At 32.7% G+C, this 17,814-nt stretch overlaps 6 protein-coding genes across 8 annotated transcripts; 3 read left to right on the top strand and 3 right to left on the bottom strand.

The window, feature by feature from the left end:
* Positions 1–1,509: 1,509 nt before the first annotated feature.
* On the bottom strand, positions 1,510–2,167 carry LOC107366913 (uncharacterized). The gene is made up of 2 exons (XM_015934554.3): positions 2,013–2,167; positions 1,510–1,952 (listed from the first exon to the last, which is right to left on the bottom strand). Exons 1-2 carry the CDS (start codon positions 2,047–2,049, stop codon positions 1,609–1,611), a joined length of 381 nt encoding a protein of 126 aa, XP_015790040.2. The 5' UTR covers positions 2,050–2,167; the 3' UTR covers positions 1,510–1,608.
* A 294-nt stretch (positions 2,168–2,461) lies between these two features.
* On the top strand, positions 2,462–3,367 carry LOC107366905 (uncharacterized). The gene is made up of 2 exons (XM_015934550.3): positions 2,462–2,555; positions 2,627–3,367. The coding sequence occupies exons 1-2, from the start codon at positions 2,516–2,518 to the stop codon at positions 3,301–3,303; spliced, it is 717 nt and encodes a 238-aa protein (XP_015790036.1). The 5' UTR covers positions 2,462–2,515; the 3' UTR covers positions 3,304–3,367.
* Positions 3,368–6,503: 3,136 nt separating this feature from the next.
* LOC112539380 (uncharacterized) lies at positions 6,504–7,576 on the bottom strand. Its single transcript, XM_025161842.2, has 2 exons — positions 7,307–7,576; positions 6,504–7,237 (listed from the first exon to the last, which is right to left on the bottom strand). Exon 2 carries the CDS (start codon positions 7,116–7,118, stop codon positions 6,561–6,563), a length of 558 nt encoding a protein of 185 aa, XP_025017610.1. The 5' UTR covers positions 7,119–7,237; positions 7,307–7,576; the 3' UTR covers positions 6,504–6,560.
* A 272-nt stretch (positions 7,577–7,848) lies between these two features.
* On the top strand, positions 7,849–10,027 carry Gle1 (Gle1 RNA export mediator). The gene is made up of 2 exons (XM_015934675.3): positions 7,849–9,123; positions 9,189–10,027. Exons 1-2 carry the CDS (start codon positions 8,095–8,097, stop codon positions 9,756–9,758), a joined length of 1,599 nt encoding a protein of 532 aa, XP_015790161.2. The 5' UTR covers positions 7,849–8,094; the 3' UTR covers positions 9,759–10,027.
* LOC107367018 (polycomb protein EED) lies at positions 9,955–11,831 on the bottom strand. Its single transcript, XM_015934677.3, has 2 exons — positions 10,632–11,831; positions 9,955–10,550 (listed from the first exon to the last, which is right to left on the bottom strand). The coding sequence occupies exons 1-2, from the start codon at positions 11,717–11,719 to the stop codon at positions 10,385–10,387; spliced, it is 1,254 nt and encodes a 417-aa protein (XP_015790163.1). The 5' UTR covers positions 11,720–11,831; the 3' UTR covers positions 9,955–10,384.
* Positions 11,832–12,921: 1,090 nt separating this feature from the next.
* Positions 12,922–17,783, top strand: Madm (MLF1-adaptor molecule). 3 transcript variants are annotated; one of them, XR_016199603.1, is made up of 5 exons: positions 12,922–13,227; positions 13,593–13,907; positions 14,231–15,268; positions 15,751–16,520; positions 17,449–17,783. XR_016199603.1 is itself a non-coding variant. In XM_015934676.3 (4 exons), the coding sequence occupies exons 1-4, from the start codon at positions 13,108–13,110 to the stop codon at positions 15,868–15,870; spliced, it is 1,593 nt and encodes a 530-aa protein (XP_015790162.1). In that variant the 5' UTR covers positions 12,922–13,107; the 3' UTR covers positions 15,871–16,634. The 3 variants fall into 3 exon arrangements, 2 of the variants coding, with proteins under 2 accessions (XP_015790162.1, XP_089124913.1); XM_015934676.3 differs by lacking the exon at positions 17,449–17,783 and having other exon boundaries at positions 15,751–16,634; XM_089268787.1 differs by lacking the exon at positions 17,449–17,783 and having other exon boundaries at positions 15,549–16,634.
* Positions 17,784–17,814: the final 31 nt, after the last annotated feature.

The following is a 17,814-nucleotide window of genomic DNA, read 5'->3' as shown; positions in this document are numbered from 1 at the left end:
GGCCAAAATCAAGAGAACTAGCTGTAAACTGAAAAAAGTATTTAATCCAGGATATAAAACACCAATTTTTATGGACAAATGATAAGTTTCAATTTGCTCAGTCTTACGATCACAGAATATGGTCACTTTAACTAGAAATCGCACTGATCTGTTTTCAAAGAAACAGAAAATGTTTTTTCTCAAAATAAGATCATTTTATTGTTGGTCATTAAAAGTTACATTGGTAGAATAAGTTTCATGAAAAAATCTGCTTCCATTGCTGAAGAAAAGGCGATCAAAGTCTCAACTTTAACCTCGATTTTCTGACCAACTGTCCATCTGATAAATTATTTAATAGTCTAAATGGTCTCAGTTCTTATGTCCCTACAAATCCCACTAAGCATAAACTCTCTCAGCTCAAATGTTCGAGCCTTTGACAGCACTCTTTGCATATCTTTTGCAAGCTTAACCAGAAAAATGGTTTATTTAGCAAGATATTGGTTTATATGAGTTTATTTTGTTAAATAAGTTGTTTCTCGTGCATCTATAGCCCAAAAACCATGACTTAAATGCGTTCATTGAATTTTATTAAATTGTATTAGATTATTAATTAGTGAATAGTTAAATTAATGAAAGAATAATGATTGTAGGTGATGCCTTTGTTGAAATATTGAGGGTCGAAGTTTTAAGAGAGAATGGACAAGATCAAGAGAACTATTGTTAAATTGTTAAAATTATTTAATCCATAATGTGAGCCAACAATTTTTATGCAGAAATTATAAGTTTCAGCTCTCTAACTTTTATGGTCCTAAAAAACGGTCGTCATAACTGAAAATCAAACTTATCCGTTTCGCAACAAAACAGAAGTTCTATTTCTCAAAATGAATACATTTCGTGGTTTGCCATTTGAATAAACCATGAAGTTTTAATAAACCATAATAAACCATTTTTCTGGTTAAGCTTGCAAAAGAGATGCAAAGAGTGCTGCCAAAGGCTCGAACATTTGAGTTGTGGGTTAATACTTAGTGGACTTTGTAGGGACATGAAAGCTGAGTCGATTGATGCTATTAAATAATGCATCAGATGGACAGTTGCTCAGAGAATCGAGGTTAAAGTTACAACTTCGATCACCTTTTCTCTAGCAATGGAAGTAGATTTTTTCATGAAACTTTTTTTACTCATTGCAAGGGACATTGTAGCTGAGTGTATTAGTGGGATTCAAAGATTTCTCTGAAGAGCCGTTTTCGAGAAATCGGTTTCGATGTTGCAAAGCTTTTTGTGCAACTATGGACGAGGAGCAACATGATTTACGTGAACAGCATGAACGCAATCGAAGCCATTAGTTAACTGATGTTCAAATCTATCTAATGTGAAATCAAATTTCTGGAACGTTTACAATTAAAGCCAACCCTACGGTCAAAAAGTACCATATAATAGTAATAGCAATGTATTCTGATACATGTTGCATCCAAATTCATTTACTTCAGCTCATGATGAAATTTCAGAGCTTGAATAAAGTAATTGTTCAAGTTGTTGCATTATAAATCGAATTTATTTATAATAAAAAATTTATTGGATACATTGATTACGTGGATCATGTTTTGAGATTTATTGTTCATTGCAAAGCTTTCAATGCAGTTGTACGACAAGCTTGTTGTACAGATTCAGGAGTCGTTTAAATTGTCCGATAAAGAAATTGATGACCTTTTCAAATCTTTGGTTTCCACAAAGAACTGGACTTTTATCCATTAATTCAACATCGTGATGTAGCGTGTCCAAAGCATTGTAAATGGATGTACTGAGAAAGTGTTGGTCAGCAGTCATACTTCTGGAACGATTGGCTCGTTTCACCTCATCCATGCGACTCTCGATTCGTTTGAGTATCATGCGACCAACTACTGGTGGACTATAAATTTGAGAGATTTCTTCCAAAAAATCAACATCCTCAACTTTACCAAAAACGAGAGCTATTCCTAATAGATTAAGAAAAGGATATTGTCATAAAAGTTTAATCAACTTAAACATGGACTTACCTAGCACAAGAAAAAGAAATGAGACTTTGCTGATCATCTTTTCCGAAAAAGCATCTTTTACTTCGAATCAATAGTATTCAGTGAATTACACTAATATTGTGACAATAATAAACTGAGTTTAGTTAATACAAAGCAGGCAAATTTAATATAATTTAATATCATAATCCAGACCAAAATGGGCTAGTATCGATTTCATGGTGACTTGAAACCAATTGATTATTATTTCCACCCAATTAATGCATAATCTTACCTCATCAATATAATAATTGATTGAACAAAAAACATTTTCGCGTTAATTGTTTCAAACCTAGCATTCAATCTTTTATTAAAATTATAGTTTCAAGATAAATGCTATCATGCCTAAAATATTCATACATGGCAATGATTACGGTTGGGGAAAAACTTGTATAAATAACAACTTGTTCATTGCTTATAAACTATTCGAATTCAACTTTTACTGATTGATATTTTGTCATAAGTTTCATTACAAAATCAAACTAAAAATGTATTCAAAAACCTTCTTGGTTGCTTTATTATGTCTTGGTAAGTCTCAACTATTTTGATTTAATTCATTTTTTGATATTTTAATAACCAATTTAACTCCTTTGAACTAGGCTTGAATTTGGTCAGCTGTGACACTCAGACTGAAGATGTTCAATTCCTTACTGAAGCTTCTGAGAAATACAGTCCTGCTTTGGTCAAGAATTTGATTTTGGAGCGAATCAATCACAAGATGCAACAAATCAAGGTCATCAATTCGACAATTGGCCTCACCGATGAACAAGTGAATCTCTGTGAAGTTATTCTCAACAGTTATGCTGTCCTCGCATCTGACATCCAGTTGATGGATGAAAGTCAAGTCATTTGTGGTGATACTACTTATGATAAGACAATCAAAGGTTTCATTGCTCAATTCGCATCACTGATTGAAACATTCACTCGAGAACTCGAATTCATGAAGATTCCCAATTTGACTCCTGATACACCAGCAGTTCTTCTTGAAAAGAAAATCACTGATTCTCAGTCATTTACCTTTGTGAAATCCAAATCACTTGCTTCTATCAAAATCTTTATGAATGATATTAAGACATACAATACAACTGGAAAAGACGACCTCGTAAAAGTAATTTCCAGTGTTTCTTATCGAGAGCTTGAAAACACTTATGACAAAATCAATCTTATAACCGATTCTACTCCCAACTACAGAAATATCATACACGATGCTTTGGTTCGATTTGGACAAATCATCGATGTATTCTATAGACAATATCGAATTTTATCAAACAAATGAAAGTTTTAAATTTTTATCAATGTATTTCTTAGTAAAAAATATCAATAAAATATTAGCAATTTAATACTTATCTGTTTTCACTTGACTTTAATCAACCAACCACCAAACTCTGCTAGGAATTTTCAAACCTTAGGAAACTAACTTTAGGATCAATTCGCGATAACTAATGACGAATCCTAAGTAAAATATAAACAAACCAAACCTATCTTAGAGTATTTAATAACTAAAACTGAAAATAACTCAAGATCAAAGCAAAATTTGAGCAAAATCAACAACAGTATTTCCATTTATAAGATGAGGTAAAAAACAAATCTGGGTGTTTCTAAAAGACACAATCAAATCGATTGTTACATGCATGCACAAATAGGCAAAAACGGGTGAAAATAAATTTCTTTCAAATTCAGACTCTGTTGGTTTGTAGGCAATTAAAAACTGAGTCCATTGGCAATATTGAATAATTCATCCGATGGATAGTCTTAGAGAAAATCTGGTTCGAAGTTGAAACTTGCAAAGCTTTTTGTACCATTATGGAAGCAGATTTTTGCATAAAATTCATTTTACCGATGAAAATTCAAATGGCAAACCACGAAATGTATTCATTTTGAGAAATAGAACTTCTGTTTTGTTGCGAAACGGATAAGTTTGATTTTCAGTTAAGACGACCGTTTTTCAGGACCATAAAAGTTAGAGAGCTGAAACTTATAATTTCTGCATAAAAATTGTTGGCTCACATTATGGATTAAATAATTTTAACAATTTAACAATAGTTCTCTTGATCTTGTCCATTCTCTCTTAAAACTTCGACCCTCAATATTTCAACAAAGGCATCACCTACAATCATTATTCTTTCATTAATTTAACTATTCACTAATTAATAATCTAATACAATTTAATAAAATTCAATGAACGCATTTAAGTCATGGTTTTTGGGCTATAGATGCACGAGAAACAACTTATTTAACAAAATAAACTCATATAAACCAATATCTTGCTAAATAAACCATTTTTCTGGTTAAGCTTGCAAAAGATATGCAAAGAGTGCTGTCAAAGGCTCGAACATTTGAGCTGAGAGAGTTTATGCTTAGTGGGATTTGTAGGGACATAAGAACTGAGACCATTTAGACTATTAAATAATTTATCAGATGGACAGTTGGTCAGAAAATCGAGGTTAAAGTTGAGACTTTGATCGCCTTTTCTTCAGCAATGGAAGCAGATTTTTTCATGAAACTTATTCTACCAATGTAACTTTTAATGACCAACAATAAAATGATCTTATTTTGAGAAAAAACATTTTCTGTTTCTTTGAAAACAGATCAGTGCGATTTCTAGTTAAAGTGACCATATTCTGTGATCGTAAGACTGAGCAAATTGAAACTTATCATTTGTCCATAAAAATTGGTGTTTTATATCCTGGATTAAATACTTTTTTCAGTTTACAGCTAGTTCTCTTGATTTTGGCCATTGGCCTTAAAACTTTGATGCTCAATATTTCGAGAAAGGCATCACCTAAAATCATCATTCTTTGACCAAACATTAGATTTTAACATGGGCTATAATATAAAGAAACTTGTGACCATTCGAGATCCTACAAAAAAAGCTATAGCATAAGTAATTTTGAGCTTGATGTATAAAGCTGAATGGTTAATCAGACACAAATCTTATGTTTGTATTCATTATTAAATAAATTTCTCATTGCAAAACTCAGTTTTCTTTGATATTCAGTCATAGATCATGGTGAAATCTAATGTTTGGTTAAAGATTGGTTATTGTACCTAACTCCATTCACGAACTATTCAAGTTCAAAGTTTTAAGTTCAATGGCCAAAATCGAGAGAACTATTGATAAATTGAAAAAAGTATTTAATCCATGATAAGAACAAACAATTTTTACTGACTGATAATAAGTTTCAACTCGCTAACTTTTACGATCATAGAATGAGGTCACTTTAACTAAAAATCGAACTAAGCGGTTTTAATGGAAAAATAAAATGTTTACTATCAAAATAAGTCCATTTTCTGGTTGTCTATCAAAACTTACATCCTCAAACTAAGTTCCATGAAAAAATATGCTTCCATGAATGAACAAAAAGCGATCGAAGTTTCAACTTTGACTTCGATTTTCTCGAAAAGTATTTATCAGATGAATTATTTAATAGCATCAATCGACTCAGTTTTCATGTCCCTACAAAGTCCACTAAGTATTAACCCACAACTCAAATGTTCGAGCCTTTGGCAGCACTCTTTGCATCTCTTTTGATTCTTAACCCAAAAATTGCTTTATTTACCAAGATATTGGTTGTTATAAGTTTGTTTTGTTAAATAAGTTGTTTCTCTTGCATCTATAGCCCAATAATTATGACCCGAACGCAATAATGAAGAGTTATTGAATGCAATTGACTTATTAATTAGGAAAGGATTAAACTCGTCAAAGAATGGCGATTGTAAGTGAGACCTTTCTCGAGATATCGAGGTTCAAAGTTTTGAGGCCAATTGTCAAGATCAAGAAAACCATTGTTAAATTGTTAAAATTATTCAATCCATAATGTTAGCCACCGGTTTTTATGAATAAATAATAAGTTTCAGATCGCTAACTTTTATAGTCTTAAAAAACGATCGGTTCAACTGAAAATCGAACTTATCCGTTTTGCAGAAAAATAAAAGTTCTATTTCTCAAAATGACTACATTTTATGGTTTATCATCAGAAGGTAGTTCAGTATTATAAGTTTCTTGAAAAAATCTGCTTCCATAATTGTACAAAAAGCTTTGCAAGTTTCAACTTTGAACCAGATTTTCTCTAAGACTGTCAATCGTATGAATTATTCAATAGGGCCAATAGACTCAGTTTTTGGTTCTCTACAAACCAACAGTGACTGAATTTGAGAGAAATTCATTTTTCCCCACTTGTGTACAAATGTAACAATTGATTTGATTGTGTCTTTCTAGAAACAGTCAGATTTGTTTTTTACCATCTTATAAATGGATATACGCATGTTGATCTTGTTCACATTATGATCTTGACCTTATTGATTTATTTTCAGTTTTATAATAGTGATAAAATACTCGAAGATATTTGAGGGTTGTGTTTATTTATCTTAGGATTACAAAACTTTTCCATTTTTAGTGAAAATTCTCTAAAGTTTGGTTGCAAGTTCGCTTACATCAATAATTCAGAAATTCGAGTTTGGTTGATTAAAGTTAAGTGCTAATATTTTATTGATAAATTTTACTAGAAATGAGTTAACAAAAATTTTAAACTTTCATTTGTTTGATAAAATTCGATATTGTCTGTAGAATACATCGATGATTTGTCCAAATCGAACCAAAGCATCGTGTATGATATTTCTGTAGTTGGGAGTAGAATCGGTTATAAGATTGATTTTGTCATAAGTGTTTTCAAGCTCTCGATAAGAAGCGCCGGACATTGCTTTTACGAGGTCGTCATTGCTAGTTGAATTGTATGTCTTAATATCATTCATAAAGATTTTGATAGAAGCAAGTGATTTGGATTTTAGATAATTGAATGATGGGGAATCAGTGATTTTCTTTTCGAGAAGAACTGCTGGTGTATCAGGAGTCAAATTGGGAATCTTGAGTAATTCAAATTCTCGATTGAATGTTTCAGTCAATAATGCGAAATGAGAAATGAAACCTTTGATTGTCTTATCATAAGTAGTATCACCACAAATGACTTGACTTTCATCCATCAACTGGATATCAGATGCGAGGACAGCATAACTGTTGAGAATAACTTCACAGAGATTCACTTGTTCATCGGTGAGGCCAATTGTCGAATTGATGACTTTTATCTGTTGCATCTCGTGATTGATTCGCTCCAAAATCAAATTCTTGACCAAAGCAGGACTGTATTTCTCAGAAGCCTCAGTAAGGAATTGGACATCTTCAATCTGACTGTCACAGCTGACCAAATTCAAGCCTAGTTTAAAAGAGGAATTAATTATTAAAATAGCAAAAAATGAAATGAATTAAAATAGTCTAGACTTACCAATGCATAATAAAGCAACGAAGAAAGTAACTTTCTCTATTCAATGCTGGCTAGCTCAGTATCAGGCACACCATGAGATACAACACGAATCTTCTTTAACCATTCTAGTAATGTTTTGGGTTTTTCGACGAAAATTTCCTTTAATTCTGGATTCAACAGCTTTTTCCATACCTTCAATAGTTAAAGATGCAACAAAAATTTCATATTAAGGAGTAAATAGAGATCATGTAAACATTGAGAAGCAAAGCACATGTTACAACAAAGTTGGATATCATCTTCTAAAAAACACGCTTTATAATGTAACCATTTTTGAAAATAAAATCTTCTGCACTGAAAAATATTATCATCAGTTCAATATTCTACTCCATTCCTTCAGAGATATGTTTCAATGTAATTTACATATCATTGAAGACTTTATTGGAAATTAATTACGACAATTAGTCGCTTAAAAGCACATGAAATTTTTTTATTCACATTGTTTACTATCAGCTAACTATTATCTCCACAAGATGGCTGATCCTCTGATCTGATCAATCTGATGCTGTGTTTTCGTGATTTTGTTAGTGATTGTTCATCGATTCGTTATAATAATTACAATCAAACCTGTTCTAGAGTTTTAATATTTCAATTCTCCTTCGCTCTCTTTTCCTTTCTCCCTCTCTCTATCTTTATATATCTCTCTTTCAATCTTTAATCTCTGTGATCTTTTGCATTTTTTCTCCCTCTTCTATACTCCCTCTTTCTGTCTCTATCGGTCTCACTGTGTTTACATCTTCTCTGCGATTTAGATGATGAGTGATAATTTCCAAACTTCCAACTCAATTTCATCACATCAACAAACAATTTATGTGCTACCTGGTAAACTTAAACTCCCCATTCATTTCACAGATGCAGCTGATATCTTGCAGGATGATAAAATTAAAGATGAAGTTTCGATGGAAACAGCTGAGTTTAGGTCAGAAGAGATTCAAGGAATAGAAGAGGATAAAGATGAGCAAGCTATTTGTAATATGTTGCAAATGTTGGAAGCTATACGACGCGAAAACGTGCTAAGTTTTTTGGACAAAAAGAAAGAAGAACTAGAGAATTATGCGAAAATACAGAATCTAAAAAACAAGAGTTTGGAACATAAAAAGACATTCGCCACAAAATTGCAGGAGTTGCTGATTGAAGATAAAACTGATGAAGATACAGAGATGTATAAACCAATCATCACACCATCACAGCCTGATACAACAATTAAAGATGAGAAACCGGAAAGTGAAAATTTTAAAGTGATAAAGGATGTTCAATTGAATATTGAATATAAATTGGATACTGAATGTCAACTGGACACTGAATGTCAGCCAGAAACTGAATATAAACTAGGCACTGAATGTCAACTGGACACTGAATGTCAACTGGACATTGAATTTCAGCCAGAAACTGAATGTCAACAGGACAATGAACTTAAACAGGACACTGAACATAGACAGACCGCTGAACATAAACAGGCCACTGAACCTAAACAGGCCGCTGAATGTCAACCGGACGCTGATTATCAACTGGAAACATTTTGTTTAAATTTTGAAAAATCGCTCGTGGGTTTTATTACTGAAAATAGATTCAAAGCTTATCGAAACGAGCTTCAACTTTTCATTCGGACAACAATCAATACAATATCTAGAAATTCAGTTGAAGAAGTAAAGACAAAAGCCAAACAGTTAATTTTGCTTCTGACAAAATCACCAATATATTACAAAGGGAAACAATTAGATTGTTGTCAACATCCTGATGCCCTGAATTTTTGTTTACACTTTACTGCTAAAACTTTCATTGTGAGTTTCAGAAGCGTTTAACTTGAGTCCAATATTAATTTGACATCTTTTTATTTTTGATTTAGAGCTCTGGTGTTGTTCAGGTTTCATCTGTTTCCGCTGCGGCATTTCCTATTGGTGCCACAATAGCTTTGCTTTGGTCCCATTCGCCTACATTTGGTAAACTTTTTCTTGGTCTTTTGATCCAAAAATGTCCCTATGTTAAACCAAGCTACTCGAATATCCAGCATGAGAATAACGAATCTTACTTCAAACGTTGTAGAGCTCTTTTAATGGTTTACGGTGCAGTAATCCAGGTAGGATTATCAAATAAACATCCACATGGAATACGTTTCGGATGGATTTGGTTATCAAGTAAATTACGTCAAAACCCAGATCCCTTTATTACGTCAAATATTTTAGAAGCTTTTCTGCAAATAACATCATTTAAGATGGCCAAATGTTATAAGAAGCAATTTTATAAGATTTTATTTTTTATAAAAAATGTTTACCTGCCAATGATAGCAAAAATAGTTGGAGCAGAAGGTACTAGGCAGCCTTACATCAAATTTGAATTATTTATCAAAGAGTTGATTGACAAATTTGTAAAGTTCGGATATATTAGTCAACCTGACGGATTTATCGATAGAGTTTAAATGCCAACTTAAGCTGATACAATTGTATATTTATTTTGATATTTCTGTCTTAAATGTGGACGAAAATGGGATAATTGCTCAGAATCTAAATGACTAATTACTATTGAAATTGATTATTATCGCTTGCTTTCAAATATTCCTATTTGAAAGTAAATCAACAATGTCACCAATAATGAAAAGATGGCCTGAAATCTTATTTATTGTAAATAAGTGTGTATAGTCATTTAATTAAATAGTCGCATAAATAAAAATTGTTTTACAAACGTAAATGGCTGAATCATATTCAATGATAGGGAGTTTTGTTTTTCGCTGTTTTTGCTATAATCATTATTGTTTGCAATAATAGACAAAATGTGCATCATTGATTGTGCCTATAGATGCTTATGCAAGGTTTGAACTAAATGATTGACTTTTTTTAATGCATGAGATCTGAGAATTTTGCGATGATTGATAATAAGAATGATTAATTTCGAGTATAAAAACTCTGGAGGAAGAAAGAGTGAAGATGCTTGGTGACCAATGAAAATGAGCACAGGAAAGTAGTTGATAATCAACTGAACAATTGATTAACAGGGAAAAGGTTAATAAACACGTTGTAAAGGCAAAAGCCTTAAAAAGAATACTAGTTAACCACGGCCATTGGTAGCGATTTTGGCATCTTGGTTTAAATCACATCGGTCCCAACGCCAAATGGAAGCATCATCACAAATGCAAATCAATACGGACCCGTCTTGAGAAAGGCATGTTTGGCGAATAGTTGTAGTACAATTTGGGGCTGAAAGGATAGTAAATCTGAAAAGATAGAGGATATTTTAATAATTAATTAGTAAAAAACAAAATTTGAAAGGATTTTTTCTCAAAAAATCTACTCACCTGGCATTAGCAGGGTCATCAGTGTCTAAATCCCAAACATAAGTTTTACCAACTTGATTACCTAAAGCCAAAATCTTTTGTTCCCTATCCATAGAGAATCTTATAAACCATATTTCACTGTTTTTATAATCAAATCTATGTAAAATAGTGGTAGTTTGGTCAGTTGTATAATTGACAACAGGTAATTCAAAATCATTCTCGTTCTCTATCTTTCCGGGTTTCCAACAGATAATTGCATTTTCACACGATTTGGACAAAACAAAATTACCATACCATCGAACACAGTCAACATAATTTCTATGAATGTCTCTTGTAGTGAAAGTCGGAAAGTGAAGCTTAAACGTTTTGAACGGCTTTTTACTTTTCTCCACATTAAATTCATAAGAATCTTTAATTTTAGCGGCAACTCGCTCATTGTCCAAAGACCATATTTTTAGCGAATGATCCATTCCACAACTAATGATCTTATGACCTTTCAAATGAAAATCAGCATATAATACTTCATCTCGGTGACCTTCAACTCCACCAAATATGATAATACAAATGTCTGTTTTGAGGTTCCATAACCGAAGAGAGTAATCTTTACTGGCAGAGAGCAACAGATTTGGATCGTGTGGGTGAATTTTGAGATCATTAATGGATTGTCCATGACCTTTGTAATGTTTTATACAATCATTTGTCACCGGGTCGATGACTCGAATGACCCCTTTACTTCCCGCAACGAGAAGAATGGGGTCAAGAGTAGTATCATTGTACGTCCAAGTGCAACAATAGTAATTCTCTTCAGAGTCTGGATCCGAATATGCTTGTAAAATTTTAATACTTCCATCCTCTAAACATTCATAAACTCCAACTCTATTATTACCTACAGTAGCAAATACAAAGTGACCATCCTTTTGAAGTTGAACATTCATGGAAACTCCAAAGAGAGGACCGTTGCCGGTTTCCTTAGCAGAATACGAAAGTTTATAGCTTAAACCTTTCTTAGCTTTAACCAGTTTGTTAGATCTAACACCATTCTTTTTACCTCTACCGAAAGATTTTCTCGTGGAACCACACGAATTAGCTTCACTTTCTGTACTTGTCATCTTTTTGATAACATACAGGATATTAAAAAATGATAAAAACTGGCGAATTCACAAAAAAAGAAGAACAAGAAAGCAGATTCAAAGTAAAAAAATCAACAGAACAAAACAAACAACATTGTTTATAGCTATTCGTACAGCAAATTTTGTTGAAATAACCCAGAGAAACATTTTTACCGGTTAGTTTGTTAATTCAATTCAGTTGATTATAACTGAAATCTTGGATTTAGTTTCTATAAAATAAGTGCAATTTATCGACAATCAAGAACGATTTCAAAGCTTTGATAGTTTCATAACCTATAATTCATCAACCTTTTCATGTTAATCGTTTATGACTCCTTCAAGAATCATTGATGTCTAGCCAATTGTGATCATAAACAAAAACATTTTGTTATATTGCCATTTTATCTTCAAATCTCGATCAACATCTCTCAAATTTGTTACAACTAATATAATTGTTCAACAAACGTAACCCACACTTGTATTGATTACGCTAAAAATAAAGTCATTAAGTTATCCATAAAGAGCAATAACCGGTTAGCTGGTTACTTTTTTAACCGACTATAGACGAATTTGATTGTCATTTCGCTCAATTAACAGTCTCGATTAACCAAACCTAGAATCAGTGATTTCAATAAAGCAATGATTGTACATTTAGCTGATTAAAACATTCAATATTGAATATTTGTTTAGCCAATCTGTAAGCAAATCTCTAATGGTAAAAAATTGTCTAGTCAATATTAGTGCCTATAAATAGTTGAATTAAGATGTAAAAGTTATCATAAGTATCTGTCAATTTTGAGGATAAACGAGAGCAAACATGTCAATCCATTTCGATTAATGTTATTAAATAAAATGTCATCTTCAACATTTCCTTGTCTATTCCAACGCTTTACCGGTAAAAACATCATAACGTGAACAAAAATGTATTTCAAACATTCGAGATGCATGAAGATGACTTGACCCAACTGCTAGTTGAATTTAGATTTATTAATGATCTTTATCGTTTCATAAAATTACTGTTGAGTTATAAGATTATGATTCTGGTTAATTAGGCTGAAAAAACCGCTGAAAAGTAATGTGTTTACAGTTGCCTGGTTACTCATTTTTTCTCTGTTGCTTTTACTCACTCACAAGTACTCAGGGAGTATTTTTGCCTTTCCTCTCTTTCTGATGGTCTCTCTCTTGAAATTGCAATTTTAGTCTCCCTTTTGAGTATCATCATTTTGAAATAATAAAACATTATGTCCAATTGAATTGTTCACCTCTAACTGTGATTTATTTGATATGATTAATTTTTCTAATTAAAAGAGACTGTTTTCATTAAGGCACCCCTCATTTGTATGTGGCAACTGTGAATTAAGACAATTTAAAATAGTGTTTGGATTAACATGGCGGAACCAAGGCTGATAGACATCAAGAGCTCATCGACAGCTGAAGAAGACTCAGAGGATGAATCTGAGGTCTTGGAAGAAAGCCCTTGTGGTAGATGGTTGAAGAGAAGAGAAGAAGTAAGTGTCCATTAATTTAGCATCATCAAAAATTATCAATATTTCGTCTGGATTAGTATACATTCACTTTTATGCATATGAATCTATTCTTTACCTCATTAAATCAATTTTCATTTTTTTCTTTCTTCTTCTCTTTCTTTTCTCTCTTCCTCTCTTTCTTGTTCTCTTTCTCTTCCGTTTTCCTTCTCTTTCGCTTTTGCTTCTATTTTTCTTCGCTTTCTATTACTTCTATTAATATTATCATTCTAATCTTCCTTCCTATCTCTGTCTCTTTTTCTATCCCATCGTTATCATCTCTTACTCGTCTCTTTACCCGTTTAAATCTCACCCACTCGTGATGATGGCAATAACATGGTAACATGAAGGTAGAACAGCGAGACATACCTGGTATAGAGGCAACATACCTGGCTATGGATACTGAAGAGGGTGTAGAAGTCGTCTGGAATGAAGTTAGATTTTCAGAGAGAAAATATTTCAAAGCTCGTGAAGAAAAGATTAGTCAAATTTTTAATCGCTTAATACAGTTGGATCATCCTAATATTGTAAAGTTGCATAAATATTGGATGGACAAAGATGTTGATAAACCTAGAGTGATATTTATTACGGAATATAATTCAAGTGGATCGCTCAAACAGTTTCTCAAGAAAACCAAACGGAACCAAATTAAAATGGCTTTACCCGTTAGTTGATTATTTGACTATTTGTCTATTTTTTATGCTTGATTCCTTTCTGAAAACTGCATCGAGTTCTCTTCATTAACTTTCGCTTAATTGCTATTTACACAATGTCGTTGTTTTCTTTGTTTACTTTTCTTTTCTTCTTTTACAAAGTATTTTTTTAAGTAAACAAAGAAAAATTACGTAAGTTCATTACTGAGAACTCGAAGCGTGATATGCCTTGTTTTGCAGGTAATCAGAAAGTGCTTAAATTTAATATCAATTTCCTTATTAACATAATTTGAGTTAATGTTTATGTTTTTTTTCTTATCTATATTTCTTACTAGGCCTGGAAACGTTGGTGTACCCAAATTTTGTCTGCATTATGTTATCTTCATTCATCTCAGCCTCCTATAATTCACGCCAATTTAACTTGCGACACAATTTTTCTCAGTCACAATGGTCTAATCAAAATCGGTGCTGTGGCTCCAGACGCAATACATCGGCATATCAAAACCGTACGGGAGCAAACTATGGCAAATTTATATTTTGTAGCCCCTGAGTTAGGAGAGATTACCGGTGAAACATCTACAGCATTAACACCAGCAGTTGATATTTATTCTTTTGGTATGTGTGCCCTGGAAATGGCAGCTTTAGAGATATCAAACAATAATGGGGAAAGTAGTAGTTCTTCTGCACAAGTGACTGAAGAAGCAATAAACCGGACAATCGATTCTCTGGAAAATCCTTTACAAGCTGATTTTATAAGACAATGTTTACGTAAAAATCGATTAGAACGACCCACATCGAAACAACTTTTATTTCATCCTGTTATTTTTGAAGTTCCATCCCTTAGATTATTGGCTGCTCATGTAATTGTCGATACACCCTCATACCAACCTGAACAACTCACAGAAGAAGCTTTGCAAAGATTTCTACAATCTCAATCAGCTGATAATGTTTTAGCCGAAATAATTCATAAAGATGGACGTCCTGGTACGTCTATAAAGTGCTGTGATGCTCCCAGAGCGGAAATGGAAAAATTTTTTGAAGAAGTTCGAAACGGGGCTTATCCGTTAACCGCTATCATTCCTACTTCCCGTCCACCCATAATTACAAGACAGAGCACAACTTCACCGATAGGAGAAGAATCGCTTAAACCAAATTCACCGGAAAATATGTATGATGAAGAGAATCGCAGAATATTGAACATGATGTGCGACATTAAATCTATTCCTGAAGGTGAAGCTCTTCTTGTGCTTAAATTAACCCTCTTGTTAACCATGGATGACAGAATGAACCGTCAACTGTCATGTGAAATAACGGAACAAGATTCTCCCCATTCTTTAGCTAAAGAGCTTGTTGAATTTGGTTTTATACACCAGGTAAATTCATTTTCAATTCAACTCCCCATGACCAACCTAAGTAAATAATCTTTCCAATAACAAAATAGCCATAACCACATATTTAAACCCTTTTTGTTTAGTCGCCTTTGTCATAAAATTTTTATTTCCTCAAATTGAAATATCAGTAGTATTAACCATTATGTGTTAGCCACGTTATGTCTGCTTTAGACTCTGTTATACTAAATGATCCTAAAATACAGTTTACTCAACTAACACATTACGCCTTCATCATTTTCTGCTCTTTCTTCCTTTCTTTCAGTTCTTTCTTTCCATCCTCTTCTTATTCATTTAAAATTACCCTTCATCAGCTTGTCTTGTCTTGTCTGTGCTTGTTTTCTTTTGATCCTTCTCTCTCATTACTCATCAGTTCCCTTACTTCCCCTCTTCCTTTTACCCTCAATTCTGTTCTAAATGAACAATTTATCAAATATTTTGGATAACTGAACCTGTTTTCATAATAGGATGATTGTGATATGGTTGCAACCTTGATTGCTGATACAATCAGCAGAAGCAGGTTAACTTCCGATCCAACGTTGTCAACCACCGCTACTACGGCACATACTCAAGCAATTTCTGTATAAAATGTTTTTTGGGATCAAAGTTCGAAGTATCTTTTTTTGGTCGGTCCCAAGATGCAGATGAAAGTTTGGATCAACAAACGAAACACGAGAGACGGTAACAAGTTTGGATTCATGAAGCATCTTAATGAAGGAGACGATATCAAACCAAATCGTCTCTTCAAGAAGATAAAATTCTATCACTCACTCTTATTTCACTTTTTGTTTAAAGTAATTCAAATTTTTGGATTTACCTAAATAAACATCAGTTGAGTGATAGAGAGCTAAGGACAGCAAGATAAAAACAAACTTTTTTACTTATACTCTTCATGCTTTCCCTTTTACATTCAAAATTTAATAATCGCACCCTCAACCAAAAGAAAAGTCATCCAAAAAGCTCGATTCAGTCTGTTGAAGTCTGGACGGAAAGCAAAGATTTGGACGCTCATCAATTACAAACAAAGCAAACAAAAGGGAGGAAAGGACTGGACCAAGAAGATGGACTTACAAAACCCATTCACTTCGTTTTTCGCATCGTTTTTATATCTCGATGATTATTTCTCAGAGGGAAAGTGTTTGCAAAGCAAATCCAAGTGCAAGCTAAAATTATCAAGATGATGTCGGAACCAAGAGAGCCAACAATTGTGAATTAAGCCATAGCTTCCAGACTTAAAGTAATAGTCTCTTTTTCTTCGCTAATTTTTTGCGTAAATTGACTCTTCCTTGACCTCATCTTTGAATATAAAGATGACGAGAAAATAAAGGGAAACAGAATTGGCCTTGCTAAACTGTCCTAAAATGCTACCAACTTCAATATTAAGAATGATTTGCATGCTACTTGAGATGATAATGATAATAATGATTATGATGGTGATGGTGATGGTGATGATGATAACGATGAAATGTTGATAAATGTGATGAAAGTGACTTTATTATTAATTATGAAGTTGTTTACTTTTTATTTCCCCGTTAATAGTATATTTAATGTTATTGATGATGACGAGGACGGTAAATTTGATAACAATTATCACAGAGACAAAAGCATAAGAAAGAGAAAGAGAAAAATTTAAATCGATTCGGAAGCAAACAATTTACCGTGACGATTTTTTGTATAAATTTTAAATGCCAAAATACACGGGAAACAATTTAAAGTGAGACTCTTACCAAGGTCAAAGTCAATTTTCCATTCACAATCACTTTATTATTAAAAAATGAATCTCTAATTGTCATTGAATTAGAGTCATAAATATAAGTGATTGTCTGTATAAAAATGCAAAGTATCGCGCTGTAACCTAATTGTTCAATATCTCACTGATCAACCAACTAATATGCGCATCATTTATAGATAACCGAATCAAAAACCAGTTACAATTAGTCGTTAACCACTTCTCTTAAACCAATCTAACGGACTTGGCAAGCCAAGTTTCAAAGCGATCATTCAATTTTCATTTTTGTAAAAATGGGTCCTTTTTTGGGCCATTTCCATCTCGAGCTTATTTTACATTTTATTTCCATTTAAAAATCATTTTAATCAAGATCTCAATTTCATTTGTTGAAAATCTCCATTTTGTTCCTTAACTTTTTTACCCTTTTTTTCAACAGCCAAGTTTCAAGCCATGTTCAACATTAAACAGCTATAATTGTCAACCTTCTATGACGTAATTTTGAAAAAATGTTCAATTACATCTACTTTTGGCTTTCATCGCCATCGCAATTGTACTACATGGCAACAAATGGATTAAGGACGTAATGAAATTGAATTGATGAAGACAGATTGGCAAATTGTAAAGGACAATCAACACAAAGAGTTGATCATTTTTAAACGGTTGAATTGTATTCCTGTTATTTATCATTGTTGATCTAATAATTACGGTTACGGATTGTAGAACTCTTTCATCTTGTTTTTATACTTGAAATACACTTTTAAATATGAATAACGACGATTCTTTCTAATTCAATTAATTATGT

The sequence above is a fragment of the Tetranychus urticae genome, chromosome 3 (assembly GCF_039701765.1).
Source record: "Tetranychus urticae isolate SD_2017Ah chromosome 3, NJAU_TeUrti_SD_1.0, whole genome shotgun sequence".
In the NCBI taxonomy this organism is placed as follows: domain Eukaryota; kingdom Metazoa; phylum Arthropoda; class Arachnida; order Trombidiformes; family Tetranychidae; genus Tetranychus; species Tetranychus urticae.
The sequence above is the reverse complement of the archived record's forward strand: the minus strand, read 5'-3'. Positions and strand labels throughout refer to the sequence as shown.